General features: G+C 39.2%; 2 protein-coding genes across 2 annotated transcripts in view; both read right to left on the bottom strand.

The window, feature by feature from the left end:
* LOC140935125 (uncharacterized) overlaps positions 1–5127 on the bottom strand; it is a 6873-nt gene extending 1746 nt beyond the window's left edge. Inside the window, exons 1-5 of the mRNA XM_073384659.1 lie at positions 4956–5127; positions 2825–2904; positions 2213–2430; positions 1589–1738; positions 1–315 (exon numbers count right to left, since the gene is read on the bottom strand). The exon at positions 1–315 is cut by the window's left edge and continues 1746 nt beyond it. Coding sequence (XP_073240760.1) covers positions 157–315; positions 1589–1738; positions 2213–2430; positions 2825–2840 — 543 coding nt within the window. The 5' untranslated portion in view covers positions 2841–2904; positions 4956–5127 and the 3' untranslated portion in view covers positions 1–156. The remainder of the gene's footprint in view (positions 316–1588; positions 1739–2212; positions 2431–2824; positions 2905–4955) is intronic.
* Positions 5128–6011: 884 nt separating this feature from the next.
* On the bottom strand, positions 6012–17022 carry LOC140935128 (uncharacterized). Its single transcript, XM_073384663.1, has 2 exons — positions 16265–17022; positions 6012–6636 (listed from the first exon to the last, which is right to left on the bottom strand). The coding sequence occupies exons 1-2, from the start codon at positions 16639–16641 to the stop codon at positions 6480–6482; spliced, it is 534 nt and encodes a 177-aa protein (XP_073240764.1). The 5' UTR covers positions 16642–17022; the 3' UTR covers positions 6012–6479.
* Between the last annotated feature and the right edge of the window lie 1705 nt (positions 17023–18727).

Raw genomic sequence — 18727 nt, 5'->3', positions numbered from 1 at the left:
TTGCAGACTTGCTTGCTGAGACATTCTCCAAACTTTTTGGTGACGTAATGTATAGAGAACAGGTCCTCGACTGGCACACCACTGAAGACACATGTTCTCATAGAGGTCCCTTTTTTCTATTTCTGCTTCAGAAAGCACATATCCAATCTAGAATCATCACGATACTGCAGGAACGAGGTGAAAAAATATTAAATAGAAAGAGACTCCGATGATTCCAAGCATTCCAAAGACAACTGCTGTTAGGCTCCAGTACTTGGCATGTTTGGACCGCCACACGGCACCCTCTCTGTTCCCATCATCGTATACTTTATCCACCTACAAGATATCATAAAAAGTGGTTCAGGTCCCTTAAAGAGGAGAGGAGTTAAAATGTAAAAATACCAATAACAACCCAGTTGAGTGGGAATAAGTACTGGTCGATTGCGTTCATTAAAACTTTCTTTGAGGCAAATTTTATTTTCCCCAAGTTACTGTACATTGCCTAGTTTCAAATCGAGAGGGGCTGGGTACGAGTCGGTTTTTTTTATGGAATAAACAACACGAGATCGATCGACTCATATAGTCAGAAAGAGCACATTGAAATTAACAAAATTCTTAAGTTTGGTGTTTATCGGGCCTATATTGAACGAGATACAGCCATTCAAAAACTCCAAAACTTTTTATAAGAAACATTCGGACGTCCGGACGATGTGTCCGGCAAGCCATACATCTCTTAGAAAATTTTGAAGTTTATGAATAGTTGTATTTTAATTTGTTCAATATTGGCCCGATCAACACCAAACTTCAGATTTTTCAGAACCTCAATGTGCTCTTTCTGGCTATGTGGGTCTCGTTTATCCCATAATAAACTGACTCGTACCCATGAGCGCCTCTTGATTTGAAACTAGGCCGTGAATACACATGCAAATTGAATCATGCTATAAATAATTATTGAATGAGATTCTTGTGCTATCCTGTATAATCAAGGTAAAGTTAATTGTTATTGGTCGAGGCTGATAACTCTTGCTGCGCGAGACCCTGATTATTCCGGATAGCAAATAAACAGAATCTAAATGGAAACTAGTAGAAACTAGTAGCAGTGGAAACTAGTAACATGACTGTGACAAACGTTCCGATCTACTCGCATGGGAAATCTGCAAAACAAGGCTGCCAAAATAATGCTTGATCGCCATGAGGCAATCCTCCCCCTCCGATGCTCTTGACTCTCTTTGGCTAAAAGCCACTGCGTCTCAGGCGTTGCTGTTGAACGGTTTTCAGTGTTGATTATAATTTTCATTCTGTTATAGCAACTACTACAATTACAACCCGCGTTCTAGAGACCGAACTCACCTAACACGTGTAAGAGCACTAACTGAGGCACACAACCTTTCATTTAGGCAAAGCGTCGTAGATTGGAACTGCGACAGGATACATGTGGCAGTTCTCTATTTCCTTATCTTAAATCTAAAGTCAAAGATGAATCATTTGAATAGTGGTTTCTTGTGTTTTTTTATTATTATTTTTAATCTAGTCTTGACTCTTTTATCATGTGCAGTTTTTTATAGTAATTGCGTCGAACGGAAGCTGATTAGCATATATATATATGTACCTGGAGTGCACAGATGAAACCCACGATTCCTAGCGGAAAACAGCAACATATCATTGCAGTAATGGCCAAGCAAAGATGATTGTCTGGCTGCGGGATATAAGGTCGACGCTCGTGATATGCTGAGTAGCGAGACTTTCTTCTTTCTTCGTCCTTACAAAATAAGCAAAAGATAATCAATTATTTCCAATTAAAATAAAATATGTTGCTTCAGTTTTCAAGAAGGCATGTTGCAGGTTTGAGAAGTGCATGCGTTTTAGGAGAACTTTGTTGCAAGATCTTATGCAAAGAGCTATAACTTCAGAAAATTATACAGGAGTCTGTCTGATGGAGACCAACTTTCGGGAAAATTTTGGAAAGGTTTTAGTTGAGAAAAACAGCTTTTTTCCGATTGGTCATCGTTGTTTAAATGCAGCATTAACCAATGGTATAGTAGGTACCCTAAAAAACAGATCTTAATCATCACAGTGCCAAAAGCTGTATATAGCCTTCGAGCAAGCTCTCCACTCGGGGGAGTCACGAGAGTCGCTCTATCGCGCGTTCTGAAGCAGCTCGCTTTGCTCGCCGACTGCGAAAGCTGGTGCTAATGCTCTCTGAAGCTCTGTACTGGCGAATTTAGTCACTAACCTGAACTGACGGTATTACCGTCATGCGAACTTGGTATTCGTCGTCCGTTGGCCAGTTATCTATATCAAGCTCTACTGTTGATCCTGGCAAAGGGGTAACCTGGCCTTCCTCCTCGCTAACGTCATCTCCCTCTTCTACTGAAGGAGTTAGTGAGGGTGGTTTTTTGATCATTTGTGGTGCGGTGAGATTGCTATGTTTCACCTCTCCATTGCGCAAAACTGAACAAAAAATACATTTGAGGTAAAACAATACATCCAGCTTGGATAAAACGTGTGCTAATGGTAATTGTAATTTCTGTTGGTAAAGTTATTACATATACTGTACATATACATTTTCTTTGTTTTCAAGTTTAGGCACAATTTCAACATCAGCCCGCAGGTAGCTACGGTAATCTTGACGGGTCATGTTTTCAGAAAATGAATGCGACAGCGTACAAAGTATTAAATATACAAGCCTCCATAGAAAAGCTAGGATACAACGTTAGATATGTATTCATGGTTATGCGTTTGCCAAATAGCCATAATCGTCGAAGTGAATCTTTTTAAATAGATATCCACAAAGGAGTGCCGGAGGTGCGAAGTAAATTTGATTCGAATTGAATTGTTCTCTCACCTTCGTTCGGCTCCATTCTCTTCGTTCCGTGATCATGAGCTTGAAGCAATTCTCAGCCAGTTCAGAAGCAGAGTGAAAGACTAATGTAAAAACATCAACCCACAAAAATAACGTTAGTTATCAAAAGAAACATATATAACACACACGGTATAATAAAATGTAAAAAATAAGAATCAGCTTTGGGGGCTGGCCGTTAATTATAAAAAATGCATGATTAACTACTTAAAAAAAAGAGACTTTCTCATTTATTAATGGTAGTGCATGAAGTCCATGACACATTTCGACAGTTTATGAAATACTCCTAACAATTATGTTAAAAGTTATTAATCGATTAATCAATATGCAAACATGCGCTGCAGATGAAGAGGTAAAGTCGTTTGCTCATCTTTCACCTTAAGGCTCTTCGACATAACACACACAAAAAAATCTCGATCAATGAAATTCTATTTCGTAGCTTCGACTGAACTGTATTGTTAAGCACAACCCGAAAGTCTCAATTCTTGTATTTTTACTTCGTGTTGCCGGGACTACCATAACCAGTTGATCTGGCATCTCCTTTCATGAATTAACTATAGGGTTATTCGCCGTCATTTTAATAATATTGATGGGTTTTTAATAGCACAATCAAAAGCTTAATCAGTTTGGTGAGTATTATATATTTTATGCCATTGCACAAAATGTAATAAAACTGCCAGATGAAAAAACCTAATGGATAGACAATCAGGTGGTGTCCAGTTGGAAAACTAACCTGAAAGCTTCAGTCAGAGTTGATAATTTTCTGTTTACCTTCATGACCGGTGATTTTTCTTGGAAAAAAGTGTATCAGTACTGAGCACCCAATTCTGTCTCCATGGTAACGCCTCAAGTTAAACATCCTAAAGAGATTTTAACCTAGCACACTTTATGCTCTCTTGCCTAGCACCAATGCCCGGTCATAAAGTTATCAGTAAAAAGTAAGAAGCGTGGCACATAGGTAATTTTGCTAGAACTCTGGGTTCCGTATTAGCCTGCGTAACAGGTTCCGGATGTTTTCGGCGAAGGATGAAATCTCGAGGCCACGAGTTCCCCTCGCGCTTCCGGGAGGTTCCAAGTACGTCTAGTTAAAGCCCGTTACTCTGGCAACAGCAATGAATTTTAAAAACAACAACGTACGTTCATTGTTTGACGTTTTGTCCTTCAGAGCAGAATGCGAGTATGGAGTATTGAGTTTTATACGCTCAGTTAACTATAAGGTCGATATCACTAATTATTTTTTAAGCCCGAAATGTAAACATCGCTGTTGAAAGAAAAATGAATTCCATTGAAGTTAACTTGAAAATAAATACTGGACACCACGCTATTCTGAATTCGCGCGATGGAAAATGACATTCGGATTTAAAAGAAAAAAAAACAGCAAGGAACTCCCACTCAAGCGGAAAAAAAATTTAAATTCTGAGCTGCTTTGAACTTGTTTGAATTATTAGTCAGTTTGGCGTCTGTGCCACTTGTCTTTCGCTTTTTGTTTGCAAATATTTTTCATCTTTCTTTTCTGAAATATTGTCAAGATCTGCGAGCTAAATGGCACATTGATGACTTATGACGAATCGCTGCACGTTTTCTAGAAAACCTGACCACTAAAAAGCTGTAGTCTACTTTGAATGACTGATCTGGTAACTGCCCAATCTGCTGTCTGTGTTATATTTATTTTCCTTGTACACATACGGCAATCGCGACCTTGTAACTACCCCGTATGGAAACTAGACGAAAACTGAACTGCTATGATACTCGACGCCCGAGTCCTAATAACTTGTTCCGTAGTGTGGCAATATTCCTTTAAATCTAAGAGACAGGTTTTGCAGGCCGTTAGACTTTTTAGGTCTAATTTTAGACCCAACTGACGATACCTTTGGCGTGACTACTCAAAAAACCTGTCTGCATGACACCTTTCATTTCTCCGCAGTACTTCTGACACAAAACTTGATGATGTTCTTGAAATGATATATATGGCACTCTCAGCGTTTAGCGCACAACATGTCTTAGATCATTTGAGGAATAAGAACTAAAATGTTCGCGTGACTAAGAGCGAGAAATGTAACGCTGCTGTTAAAACCTACAAACAAGAATAGAAATGTTGAACTAAGTCGACAAGTACCTTCTGTTCATTTGTGGGTCTCTTCTGCTGACGAATGGTAATGAAAAACTTAGCATTTTCCTGTCTTCAACAAATTTTCCTCTGCCGGACAATGAAAAACTCTCCTTGAAAGAGTTTTATTAGTCAACTGTATGCTGACTGGCGTCGTTCAAGTAATCAAATGCTAATTATTACATGCAAGAGTTGAGTGTAATTACCAGCCTGTGACGTAGAACGAGCAATATTAGCCCCACTTTACACCCGGTAGTATTAAAGTCATTGTGAAATACGTGCTTTCTTTTCTTAAACGACAGAGTGTATGTCATACTAATGGCTATTTGAAATTCCGGTTGCAAAGTTTACACCAAAGATTGTCAAGTGTGAGTTAAGATCAACAGAGAAAAAAAGTCCACCTGTCAACAGCGACAAACAAACAATGATGAATTTTTAAAATCATTTTACTGAGAAAAGTTATTAACCGCTTTTTTAGCCGTGTACGTGCCGTTCTGACGCGCAACAGCAGCTGCTTTGTAAAAGAAGCTAAATATTTTAAACTTTTAACTGATCACCAGGCCCCAGTTGTTCAAAAGATAGATAACCGGCTGCCCACTGGATAAAACTCTATCCTTTGGTTAGTAATTGGTTTCCCTAATACTTATCCACTGAATAGGGAATTATCTGGTGGATAGCAGCGCTTAATCCAACGTTTGAACTACCTGGGCCAGGCTTCTAATCTCCAGGCTGCCCAGGCCCCAGTTGTTCAAAAAGGTGAAGATTATAACGCTATCCACCTGATAAATCACTATCCTCAGGGCTATTTTTCAGATTTCTATAACCCTACTTAATGTATTTTTCTTTTCGTTTCTGGCCTGTCGAGCAAAATTAGTGCAAATTTAAATCCGGAATCCGGAATCCTTGGCTTTGGAATCCGGAATCCACTGCGGGGAATTCAGAATCCAAGACTGTCTTAGATTCCCTTACACTGAGGAGACTGAAAAGCCAACAAAAAGTTTCCCAATCACGCAATCACGCGCTTTGAAAAATATCTCCATGGAACATAAGTAAGAGGATACAACATTGTGTGTCATTGTGACTTTACTTTGATCTTGTACATGCAATAAACTCACATGTCATGTAAATGGCTGTATCAGTTAACAAATATACATTTCTATTAGGTCCGCATAGGCCTGGTTATACAGCTATTTCGAGAAAGGTTGTCGGAAAAAGTGCACTTGACAATTCCGAAAGGTATTGTGGGTGGTTTTGAGTTCACTCTTCTACAAAAACATTTGAAAGAATGGCACGGGAGGCCAGGGACATATGTTTGCAAGTGCTAAAGGAAAGCAAAGAAAGTAGGTTCGACAGCTACAGTCGTTAAGTACGGTGTAATGATTATATCCCATATTACGTTTCGGGATTGTCGCGTGCACTTTTTTGGCGTCAACCTTTCTCCAAATAGCTGTATACATAAACATGGAATTGTTACTAAAAATATACTGATTAAGCTGTCGTCAGTTTCGATTTTCGATTTAAGTGACTGTGTATTCATTTGTGGTAATACCAGGGTAGGCTACATTCATGAGCTGTTCCAAGTGTCCCGTACTTATATTGCCTTAGGCAGTTCCCTCCTGATAAGCCAAATTTATCTGCCCGACTGTCATAGTACTTGTCCATGACTCCTTTGCGCCACTGCGGCTTATAACTGTTGATAAAATAACAATCAGTTTATAAAGTGTTTACATTAGTCAGTCACGAAGCAACACTCTACTTGAATATAGTGTAGGAAAGGACGCAATTTGACTTCAGATTAGAAAGTTGATAGGTTCATGCCAATTTCCTCACTTTATCCTACTTACAAGATGACTTAGGGTAGATCAATTTGCCACCAACTTTTATATAAGTTGGAAGAATAGGAACAGTAGGTAACATGCGAGGCGTTCTCCTCGCGCGCTCTGTAAAAAAATAGCAACCGGCGCTTGCTACGCAGGCTATACGTCAGTTGATGGTATTAAACTCTGGTTATTGACCTGATTGGACAACTGACCTCTCCAGAAAATACCATGATAACGTACCATAACACCCTTCGTTGCTTACTTCAAAATTTCGCATAAGCATTGTTTTCAGTTTCTCCTGGGGCCATTTTAACTACCAAGAGAAACTGAAGACATTACTTATGCAAAATTTTGGAGTGACCAACAAAGAGTACTATGGTATGTTATGGTATTTTCTGGAGTGGTCAATTAAATAAGTCTCGATGTTAATGGTCGTCTGTCACTTAAGACGTAATGTTATTAGCTGAAGACTCTAAACGTCATTGGTGCGTTTCAATCCGCCTGTTTAGCAGTTGTTTTAATTGTTTGTCAAATTGTCGGGTTTTTTGTCCAGTCAATTTTGAATTGATAACTAGGGGATAAAACGAAATTGACATTTCATCAAAGCTTGAAATTTATTATCATCATGAATCTGAGATTTCACTGATACATTCTCTTGCCTGTTAGAACTTATTTACCAAGCAAAACGTAAAACCTGCATCTGAGATCACATTACCAGAATCATGACCATTTCTTGTTACTTTAACTGTCTTTCCCACTGATAGGTTGAGATGTATAAAATGACAACTGCAAACCGGTAAAAATGTTGACAAAATGTGGGCTAACAGAGGAACAATTAACCAGTTCATTTTGATTGAAATCGCTGAAGAATGCTCGTCTTACAATTTAATTAAACACTCTCTATTTTGACTTTTTTTACTATTTCAAGGTTATTAAGTAACATTGTTGACGGTTGCTGTTGTTTTTAGTCCTTGTTGTTGTTGTTGTTGTTGTTTTGATTTTTTTCCTCATAATTTTTTCACCTTTGAGATTAGTCTGCCGTCTACGGTGTTTTTCCGAATTTTTTCAACCATTTTGCAGATTCAGATCTGACTTGCTCAAAAGTCATATTGATTATCACTCAGTGTTTTTCTCAAAGCGCAAAATTCTGACCTTCAACACCCTCGACCCGGGCCTCGACTGCGACCAGAACCGACTTAACTGCGCCCAGCATCCGGCCGTTAGAATTAAAGCTGCGGGGGTTTCTTCTCGGAATGTCTTGGCCCTGACCAAAAACTTGCCATTATACACCCGTGTTCAGACCTCACCTAGTCCCACTTTCAGACCCGGCCTGCATAAAATCCATTCCTATTTTCAGATCTGCCTCATCCCAGTGAGGTCAAAGTAAAATATTGTTTAAGCATTTTTATCACTGTTTTTATGGTCAGTAGTTCATTAATGACCCCATGAAATGTCCTCACAGCGCAGTGCCATGTTATGGCAAATGTAGCTGTACGTACAGAAGTATGACCCCATGAAATGTCCTGACAGCCCAGTGCCATGTAAGTCGTAGGTACAGAAGTGTAGTATTTGTAGTAGCTGTAGTAGGTGTAGTAGCTGTAGTAAGTGTAGTAGCTGTTAGTAGTAGCTGTAGTAAGAGTGGTTGCTGTAGTAGCTGTAGTAAGAGCTGTAGTCGCTGTAGTAAGTGTAGTAGCTATAGTAACTATAGTAGCTGTAATAGCTGTAGCCGGGGGAGGGGGGTACTGCCATATATGGGCTATATAGGTATGTGCCGCTGTGAAGGGTATGGTTTTCAGGCAGTTTACTCTAGGATAGGGTATATAAATCAGAGCGTTTGGGTCTAGAATAGGGTATCATTTTTCAGGAAACTGATCAGTTGGTTGAAGATTTTATCTGGACAAGGGAAACAGCTGCTCTAGGATAGGGGGGATTTGGGGAGTTCACTCTAGTATAGGGTAGCAAAATTCAGCTGAACTAGCTCTGGTATAGGTTAAGGGTTCCAGGGTCCCAGCGGCACATCCCCACCCAGAAATTCCTAAAGTACCCCCCCCCCCCCCCGGGAGCTGTAGTGGCTATAGTAAGTGTAGTAGAGAATTAAGCGATTTATTACTTGCTCTACTTACTACACTTACTACAGCTTCTACACTTTCTGCAGCTGCTGTATTTTCTACTGACAGCTATAGCTACTACACTTACTACAGCTACTACACTTATTACACTTGCTACAGCTACTACACTTACTACAGCTACTACAGCTACTATAGCTACTACAGCTACTACACTTACTACAGCTACTACAGCTACACTACAGCTACCACACTTACTACAGTGACTACATTACACTTCTGTGCCCACAACATACATGGCACCGGGCTGTTAGGACATTTCATGGGGTCATACATGAACTACTGACCGTTTTTATCGTTGCGTTATTTATTTGAGTATTTGGATCTTGACACTAAAAAACATAGTTTCCGAAACAAATGCGTTTCCTCCCATCCTCTGGATCGGAGTTAAAGCGCAGAATGCTTACAAAATGAAGATTCTGTCTGTTCTCGCCTCAGTTTACTTTCTTCTGTGCATCATTTCAGTTGGTAAGTTGTTATCAAGCATGCTTGGACACTAATTGACACGATCTGTTTTGTCTTGTCAGGGGGGGTGTCTTGTGTTAATGATTTACTTCGATACTTCAATGCTCTGTTTGTTGTTCGTAAAGAAAGTCGGGATCGATGAGATCTAATGGGTCCACTCACTTTCACATATTTTAGAGCCTTTTCTCGCATGCATCAGACAAACTTTATTTCGACCTCCGTTTTGACTTATACCCTGCCGCTTTAAAGCAACCTCAAAAGATAAGTGGATACGCGGATACTCAGTCACTACGTATCCGCGTATCCACTTTGTCAACACTTGTCCGCAGGACTTCCACATTTTTTCTTTCCATAATTTAACTCTCTCTTCTCTCTATTTGCGCGAATTTTTGTTTGGAAGGAATGTTTTCGTCAGTTCTTAGGAGAACGAAAATAATCGAACTGTTATTCATTGCGAGAAGCAAAGGTCGGGTTTTTAACATTTTTGTCACGCTAGCCAGAGCATGTCTAAGAGCTATGTCCATAGGCATGCCGCATCTGGTCCATAGGATCGTATCTAAATATTACATGCATATTTTTATCGAAAAGAAACGGTTATTGATCCAGAAGAAATGGAAGAATGCGCGAAATAATTTTCGTTTCTAAATTTCCCGGCGAAGTCAATCGCACCAATCGCACGTTTGGTAATCGAACCCAATCGAACTCCAATCGTTCGATTGACTTCGATTGGGTTCGGTAATCGAATATAATCAAACTCACCCTAACCTTTTGCCAATCGAGCACAATCGAATGATCAGAAATCGAACACTTTTTAAACCAATCGCACATAATCGAACGTTCGAAAATCAAACGTACGCACACAGACTACATAAAACTAGCCTGCGTCGCAGACATTCTAAGGGGCTGTCTGCACTTGGTGCTCGGGGACCTGAGGAACCAGTGCCTGGTTACTGACACAAGCTGTGTTCACACTGAGTACCCAATATGTGACTGTGTACATAGTTACTCCATTTCGCCCTGACAGCCGCCGTTTTTAAACATGAGCTTAGCTCCGAGAACAAAGAAGTGGACTGCCACAGAACTAACAAATTGAAAACGGTTTGCACGCAGGGACCCAGTGTCCACTTTTGTGCCTGAGTACAAGGTCAATACCTTGTACTCAGGCACGGCCCGGCACCGCAGTTGTCCTTTTCGTAAACGGTAGCTGCCATTTTTAAGACGCTTAGAAAATTTTTTACCTGTTGTTGAGAGTGTTTCTTTTAAAAAGAAAGAAAATCGCAAGGCAGCTAGGGTCGAACCCGGAGCTTTCGTATCCCTATCTCTCTCCCTTACCACTGCACTACCACACCGACCCGCTAAAATTCCGAAAAATTTGAGTACGTTAACTAACAAACTGTTTTTCTTAACTGATACATAAACAACAGGTGACCCTAGCACTTTCCATAACTTTTAACGTAAATTCAACTTGTGCTTCAACTTCCGTCTTTCTAAGACTACAAATCAAAAACGTATTATTATTAAGCCTTGGTTACCGGTAGTGGCATCGACCGTTTAAAATCGCAACGAAGGGAAATAGGCACCGGCACCGTGCCGGAATTCAAGCGTGGGTACTTTTGGTAAGGGTGTGTTCACATTAGTGCCCAGTGAGTACCGTACACGGGACCGGCACCGTGCCTGGGCACTAAGTGTAAACACTGCCTAAACTTCCTGTGTAGAGTGTCAAACGGACTATTCATGAATGGTATAGACGATGCGTGGGGCCCCCGGAGGGTGGGGGGGGGGGTTACTTGAGTAAGTTTTTGCTGGGTATGTGCCGCTAGTCTCTCATTATAGTCTCCCATTATAGTCAACTCTGTGGTCAGTTATAGACCACATATTCGTCACTTTTGGGTAAATGTAATTTCATATTTAGTCACTTTCTGTTGATGCATTTACCTTATAAAGCCTTTTATCAAGGTCATCCTGAAAGGAGCTAGCACATTTGTTGCATTTAATGTAGTAAAAATCCTCACGGTTTGAAGTCCCTAATTACCGCAATATTCTTACCCCTAAAATCCCGAAAATGTGGGACCCCCCATTCTAGTAACTCGATTGAAACCCCTTTCTTAGTCAATCCAGTCGTAAAAATGCGACCCCATCCAGCGGCACATCCCCGTTAGCCTATAATTGGGAAGTACCCCCCAAAACCTACCCCCTACAAAACTATGAACAGTGAAATGATTATAAAACAGTAAGTTCAAATTTTCAGGAAAAACTAGTGAAAAGAAAAGCTATGATAATGATATTAAAGGATAGGTTCCTTATTTCAAGAAAAAAAATCTATTTGGGGGAGAAATTTTAAATTTTCAGTATTGTTTATACTTTTATGAGTTTTTTCTTTTAGTTTTGTGTTTAACATCCCGCGTTCAGTGTTTGTGCTTGGAGTATGTAAAATTTTTTGTAGCTCTCTTACGAACATTATGGATGTTAATTGGCACGTCACATGTGTAGTGAATTGCAGTTGGCAAGTTTGTTATAGGCAAGCGCACTTAAGAAAACACAAAATCTCGGCTAAAAAGAGGGGCCCTTCTCGGAACTGGAGGGCGCTTAATCAAGAAAGGCACTTTTTCTTTTTCTTCCAACGACCTGTAATTATATTTTAGCTAAATCTTTTAAAAATAGAAATACAAAAGCAAGCACTACAACAATATCAATGTAAACTATAAGTGTCAACTATTTGGGGTAAAATGCTTTCGTTCATTAAAACAGTGGTTGGTAATCAAGCGTACTGTAGTCTCATTATTCACTTCGCAGTAATGTATCGGCAGGCACGTTTATAAATGTCGATTATCTCATCATCTTCGAGATCATCCTCGTCAGTAGTATGAAGATCATCGCATTCCTCTTGTATCCCAACTATTCGACTACTATTTAAGAAAGTAATGGGAAGGGGGCGCTTATTCGAGAGCAACGTTTGTTTGATGTTATGGCCCATGGGAGAGCGCTTATTCTAGAGAGGGCGCTTATTTGAGCGTGGGCGCTTATTCGAGAAAATACGGAGACTAAAATCTTAATGAGTCTCGTTTAGTTGTTCTTTAGTGGTTCCGTGACATGACGAGAGGTAGCATAGCCAGTTCCAGGCTCTGAGATAGTGGGGAAGACGCCAGAGAAAAAGGCACGTGAAAGGTTGGCGGAGCAGGAAAAAGGAACAAGGAAAGGAGAGAGAGCCGGTAATCATTTCTTTAGCGACCCTCTTCCGCCCACCTTTGGCACGTTTGAGATACGATGATTAGATTTCGGCTGTCAAACTGTTGAAATGTCAAGTAGTTGAAATCTTTCTCAAATTTCTCGCGGCTCTAATCATGGATCATAAATAACTGAAAGCGATTTTTTTTTGTCCGTTTATACGCCGCTCCTTTGCAGCTCCTACCCGTCTGCTGAACGCCAATATTGGAGAGATTTAAAGCCACCTTTATGAGCCGTCGAAATAAAAAATTGTCCAAAATAAATCTGGATGAATTTACATAAAACAACTTATTACCCAGTTGAAATAATGAACAGGATCATCTCGGGATGAAAAAAGTTATTCTTCTGAAAAAATTTAACATTTGATAGATCATAATCATAAAGTATTCCACTTTTCATTTTATTTTACACATAGAAATGTCAACAGTTAATTTCAAATAATCTTCGTGAAAAAGCAAAAGCGCGAAATTGTGTGCGTGGCTGTTTATTACGCCTGCTCGGCAAACTTGTCGGGCAAGTGCAGGAGAAAATTCTTCCCCCTTTAAAGATTGTAAGTTTGTTGTGAAATTTTTCTCCTCAGTGGCACCATAATAAAAGATCTGATTAGAAGTTGGAATTTTTCGCTATTCTGTTTAACTTGAGCGCAGATCAAACAAATGGAGATTTTTCCGGTATGCTGAGTGCAAATTTCAACTGTAAGTACCTTTCTATATATGTTGTACTTAATTTTTTATCTCAGGTAATTTTTGTTTTCCTTTTGTTTTTGGGTATGGTAATGTATGCTAATGAAGTTTAAACAAAAGAAAAAATAAAAATTACCTGAAATGAAAAATTAACTACAACATATATACGCGCGAGTCACTTCAGATGTCTCCTCGTGATAAAAAAAAAGCGCCTTCTCGTGGCGAAATCCCTGCGGGGGCAATTACAACTTCTCGAACAAATGAACATGTGACCATGTCAGCTGTTCTGTATATAGTGTAAAACCTGAATTGTTTACATTCATGGGATATTTGTTATTTCTTGTATGAACAAACACCAGTTTAACCATCATATTCAAAATTCTAAGTAGAGCTATTGAGCCGTCTCTTGGCCGTAATTTCACTTTTTCCCACCAAAACTCAAACAGACTAACTTTTGACGTAGCACCGTGTTGTGCTTTATTTTGCAGGAAACAGCCGCAAATACTGCGAATACTGTTCGTCAACAAAGCTCGGGCGTGTAGATTGTGACAGGAAGAAAAAAGACTTTGAAGTCTGTGACGATACCCAAGTCTGCGGGAGAGTTGACGCCTGGGTAAACTGGGGTGGTTTGACGGAATTCTTTATTAAAAAAGGATGTTTCGACAAATCTTTGTGCAACAAAAGCTATTGCAGAAGGTTATCTGTATCAACCATCTACTTTTGTCACGTCATGTGCGACCTTAGTGGTGAGCTGTACGATGAAGTCATTGCAAGAATAGTCAGCGCCTTCCATCTCTTTCAGTTTTTCTGCTTGATGTATGCATACCACAATTATGGCTGTCACCCTTTGAGCTCTCCGCACTTTTGTCTGTCTTTTGCTTCTGTTTTCGTGTCTTTACTGCTATTTTATAGCAAGTGCTATTACTACTTGGAAGAAGCATCTGAAGCAGGGTTACATTGAAAGACATTACTCGGCTGGTATGCTGGTATATCAATTGACGTCACTAAAGATTCAAACTTCAAAACTGTCGATCCTATCGAGATTTTACTTTTACGATGTATTAGAGCAGCTGAAAGCTAATTTTCATGCAAATTTTCGCTTCAAAAGGGTTCTTGGGTTTGTGATAAAGTACGCTTGAATTTCTAAGCTTTATCGGGATGCGTCATTTACATGACGGCCAAGAGAGTTGTCATGTAGGTTAAAAAAATGACTTATTGCTATCTAAACAGTATATGTATTAGAATAAGTATGACTTTGTATTGTATTTTGTATTTTATTTTTACTCCATCCTATAGATAATACATTAGTTGTACAATATCAATTAGTACAAGGTTGATTAAACTACGTGTACATAATAAAAAAAAGAAAGTTAGAATCTTAAGAAGGGCACATTATAGAAAACTAATTATGGCCCTTTAACAGGATTGACTTTATTCTAATGTAGCTTTGTTATTCATTAAAACACAAACACGCACGCACGCACCCACACACGCATAATGTTACTTCAATGTTTATAAGTTCATCGAAGAATAAATTCACAATTTTGTAGCAAAACTCGGCAACAGATGTTTCTGTTAGTTTCCGTCCGCCATGTTGGTGCTCATCCGGATGAGCACCAACATGACGTCTCCATACAAATCTCTATAAGTTTGGGTAAAACATTTCTTTGGATATCTCGTATACGAAATATTCCTCTGACCTGAATCTTGGCGAGAGTCTTTGCATATTTACCTCCTTTCATTTCCCAGATTCTGGACTTTATCTATTGAACGGCTTTGATTTTTATTTTGATCTATTTTGAATGGCGTGACACTGAAAACCAGCAATACATTATTGGATACTCAGTTTCATCTAATTGCGAGCTGGCTTCAATTCGCTTCCTCAGCTCGTCGCTCCAGTCTACTACCTCGAACGGTCAGTCATAGCACTATCTCAGCTTCCTTGCAAGTTCTACACCAGGTATTGCTCTTCAACCTCAAACCTAACTGACTGGCCTTGCTTAACTTCCAAATCACTTTCCGGACGTCTAAAACATTGGTAGTCTCCCTCGCAGCCGTTTTTTGGATGGGAGGGAGACTAAAACGTTGGAGATTCTGAATTTTTTTGATACACGTGACTAAGATTCTAGCGTGAAGGCCAGTTTGTAGAGAACGAGCCAAACTTAGTCTATCCCTATCATTTGCTCAACTTATACGCACATAAATGTTCCTGATCCTTTGCCCTAAACATTCGTCAGTGTCCATGATGTGCCGTCAATAGAGATATGTTCAACGCTCCGAGGAAACTTAATGCTACCCTTAAAATGCGCTCTTGTAGCTTTAGGTAGCTTTAGTCTTCAGCATTAAAAAGATTGAAAAAATTCCCATCGAGGTTCCGTCGTTTGTCACAGGAATCTTTTGGAAATGCTCCCTTTGAGCTGCAGTTTGACTGGACGCTTTTTTTTTTTTTTTTTTTTAAGTAAACCTCCCGGTTTAATATGAACTAAGCAAGGAAGTAACACTGATCGTTTCAGTTTTCAGTCGATTTTAATTTCATGTTTTCCCGAGATTGTTATTGAGTTTGCTTTTTATCCCTTTGTTTGCGTGATTTTAATGCTGGTGCACTGCAAGAGGAATGTCTTGTGAAACCGCGCGCAGCCTACGGCATTTCCTTATTAGTTCAGTGTTTTGTAAGATATTCCTTTTCAATATGAAAACGAAGAACTGCTGATGTACACCTATGGTCTCGTCAAAATACTTGGTATAGCTGGTCATGAACCAGGAGCTACGTCTTATTAAATGACTCTTTAATTCAGTTATGGCTCTGTCTTTCAGAACTTTACACCGTTGATCTAGAATCACTGGACTACCATACATGGTAGGGATTATGTTTGATTAGAGGAGGAACTTTCTAGACCTTTTAGAGGGCGAAAAGAGGAAGAGGAAGACGCCGCCGATGATGGTTATTTTACCAAAATGAAAAACAAAAATATTAAATTGAAAAGGAGGAAAACACTTACCTTATGTAACGGGCAAATGATGTGGCGTAAATTCCGCATTTCGCCGCCAACAAACTTCCTCTACAACGGAAGTAACTGTCACAGTTTCTTGCGCGTGCAGCCCTCATGTCTTCCAAAGCCTTTGCCATCTTCACCATCGCACAGGTCACTTGCTGGGGTGAACCGCGGTATTTTGAAGCACTAATCTTCATCCAGAGGGGGATGGAGTCGGGTAGCTCTTCTATCCAGTGCGGCAGGGGATGACTTCTTTTTTCCGTTTCAATCTTCGCGCTATTCAGAATTTCGTTTGCAAAAAGCGGAACTTGAGATAGGTGTAATAACAAACTGAGTAAAAGATTCGCTTTGTAAAATGTGCAGAAATGATTCTGCGCCATCATCAGATGATACCTAAATGAAGAAACTTGACGGAGCCTTTAGCAGATCTTTAGTAAAAAGCAGCGAAGATACACTTGGGGACTTTGAAGTTACTTTCAAAGAAACCTACTTTGAAGATATATCTCTTTATATCTCTTTCGTTTTTAATTAATGAAAAAATGTTTCCGCCCCGAAACGTCTTGTTTTTCACTATCGATCATCAAATCATACTTTTAATAAATGTTGGAATTGACACTTCCAATTAAGCTAAGGTTGTGCCGCTCCAAATTTACTCATTTTGAGTCGTTGAGAACGACAAACGATCACTCATTAATTTTTCACGTTATCTAAAACAAACTTTTGGCGGAACTGAAATAAAACATGAACGTTAATCAATGATTCTCATTTTTGGCCTGAAGAGTGTTAAGCATACAGTATAGCACAATAAATTTGTATTTACTCAACTGATATCATTCAATACGTTCAGTTATAACTGCAGTACTATAGTCATATTATTCTCCTAACCATACTTTAAAATGAGGAATTAAGAAGTGTCATCAGCGGAGGCTTTAATTTCCCTTGAGTTTGGATAAATGAGACTTGAGTGATTCATGGTTGCCAAAAAAGTCGTTTCATCAATAATCAATTTTCTCGTCATAAATTAAATGGAAGATGAGTTAATGGAGCGAATCCAAGGCACCTGCTTTAACTGTGAAATGCGCGGCTCAAAACCGATGATATCAGGAAAAAGCGAAAAACAAAGTATATCTTTTTTATTGCTCAATAATATATATTATGCCTCGAAAACCCACTACTGCTAAAAACTGAGAAAAGATTTCTTAGGACATGGAGTCAGCACACAAGAGTGGTATGATGGACTCCCATATATCCCCCAACCGATCTCATTTTATGGGGAAAATTTTAAATGAAAAAAAAAAAAGTTACAAAGTAAATTTCGGCGTAATTAATCCAGAAACACAACATCCTTTCTTCTGTGAAAGCAAAGTGCTTATCCGACTTTTTCTTTTAATTTTAATGGACTTTAGAATTACTTTTTCAAGTTTTTATCACTTAATTTTTACTAGTCAAGACTGGTGTTCAAACATTCAAGGCGAGTTCTTTAAACGCTTTCCTGAGTTAAAGCGAGGACAACCTGTGCATACATGACTGCCCTTTTCTCCTTTATGCCCAACCACCAACCCAAGGTGTGCGAAACACAGGGGGATGGGAAAAGAAACACTTATTTTGCTCACTTTTGATCAGTTCTATCCTTTTTCAGTTCTACCTAAGTTTCATGGAAGGCACCTGCCATCTTAATAACACTTCTTACACAGCTCTTCTATCTTAATTTAATGGCATTTGTTTCATCGTAAAAAGGACTACTGCATGATGAAGTGAAAGAGAGAGAGAGATGTTAGATCAAAAGCTTTCTAGAACCTACTAAATTTTTGTTGTTTTATGTTTCAAACTAGATATCAAAGACGCCTAGAAGGCAAAACAAACTGATTATTCAAAAGCGCTACGAAATTCGCTCATAATTCGGGACTACTGCTTTGTAGGGCTAGCGCCGCGAGCGACTGATCCATGTTCATCATCGAAGAAAAATTTAGATGTTGCTTGCTTCATTTTACCGTGTCGGGAACAATGATTTAATTTGTATTAGTAAATGGTGCTCTGATAATTCTTTACTTACATCCGATCCTAAAAACCCTAAGTTATTAGTCGCTGGCTTACCCCAACTTAGCAATCAGTTACCTGCGATCTGCTACAGTACCGCTATAGCTAGATAAAACTATCTCTCCGTTTCTAGTAGTAAAGGAACTTGGGGCATACTTATCTTGAGTCTCTCAATTATAACATGCATACAGTAAGACAGCTTCTTAAAAGTCTTAATATTTCCATCTGTTGGCCGAAGGTAAACAGAACTAAGTGCCTCTTACATAGACACTCACTGGCTCCTAATACTTACAAATAGCTTTGTCTTAGTAAGCTATTTTACCAGTTGTTCCTCTGAATGGGTAAACACAGTCAAATCAAAACATATATTAAAAACGCCAGTTTAAATTTGTACAGAATTTCGCTGGCAGAATTGATACTGAGAGTCAAAGA

Source organism: Porites lutea, chromosome 4 (assembly GCF_958299795.1).
Source record: "Porites lutea chromosome 4, jaPorLute2.1, whole genome shotgun sequence".
In the NCBI taxonomy this organism is placed as follows: domain Eukaryota; kingdom Metazoa; phylum Cnidaria; class Anthozoa; order Scleractinia; family Poritidae; genus Porites; species Porites lutea.
The sequence above is the reverse complement of the archived record's forward strand: the minus strand, read 5'-3'. Positions and strand labels throughout refer to the sequence as shown.

Bases quoted from the DNA above. Each gene is read 5' to 3' on its own strand.
- LOC140935128 (XM_073384663.1), bottom strand. From the start codon at position 16,641: ATGATGGCGCAGAATCATTTCTGCACATTTTACAAAGCGAATCTTTTA. The intron at 6,637-16,264 runs GTAAGTGTTTTC...TTTTATCAACAG, and splicing joins TCATTTGCCCGTTACATAAG to TTATAAGCCGCAGTGGCGCA.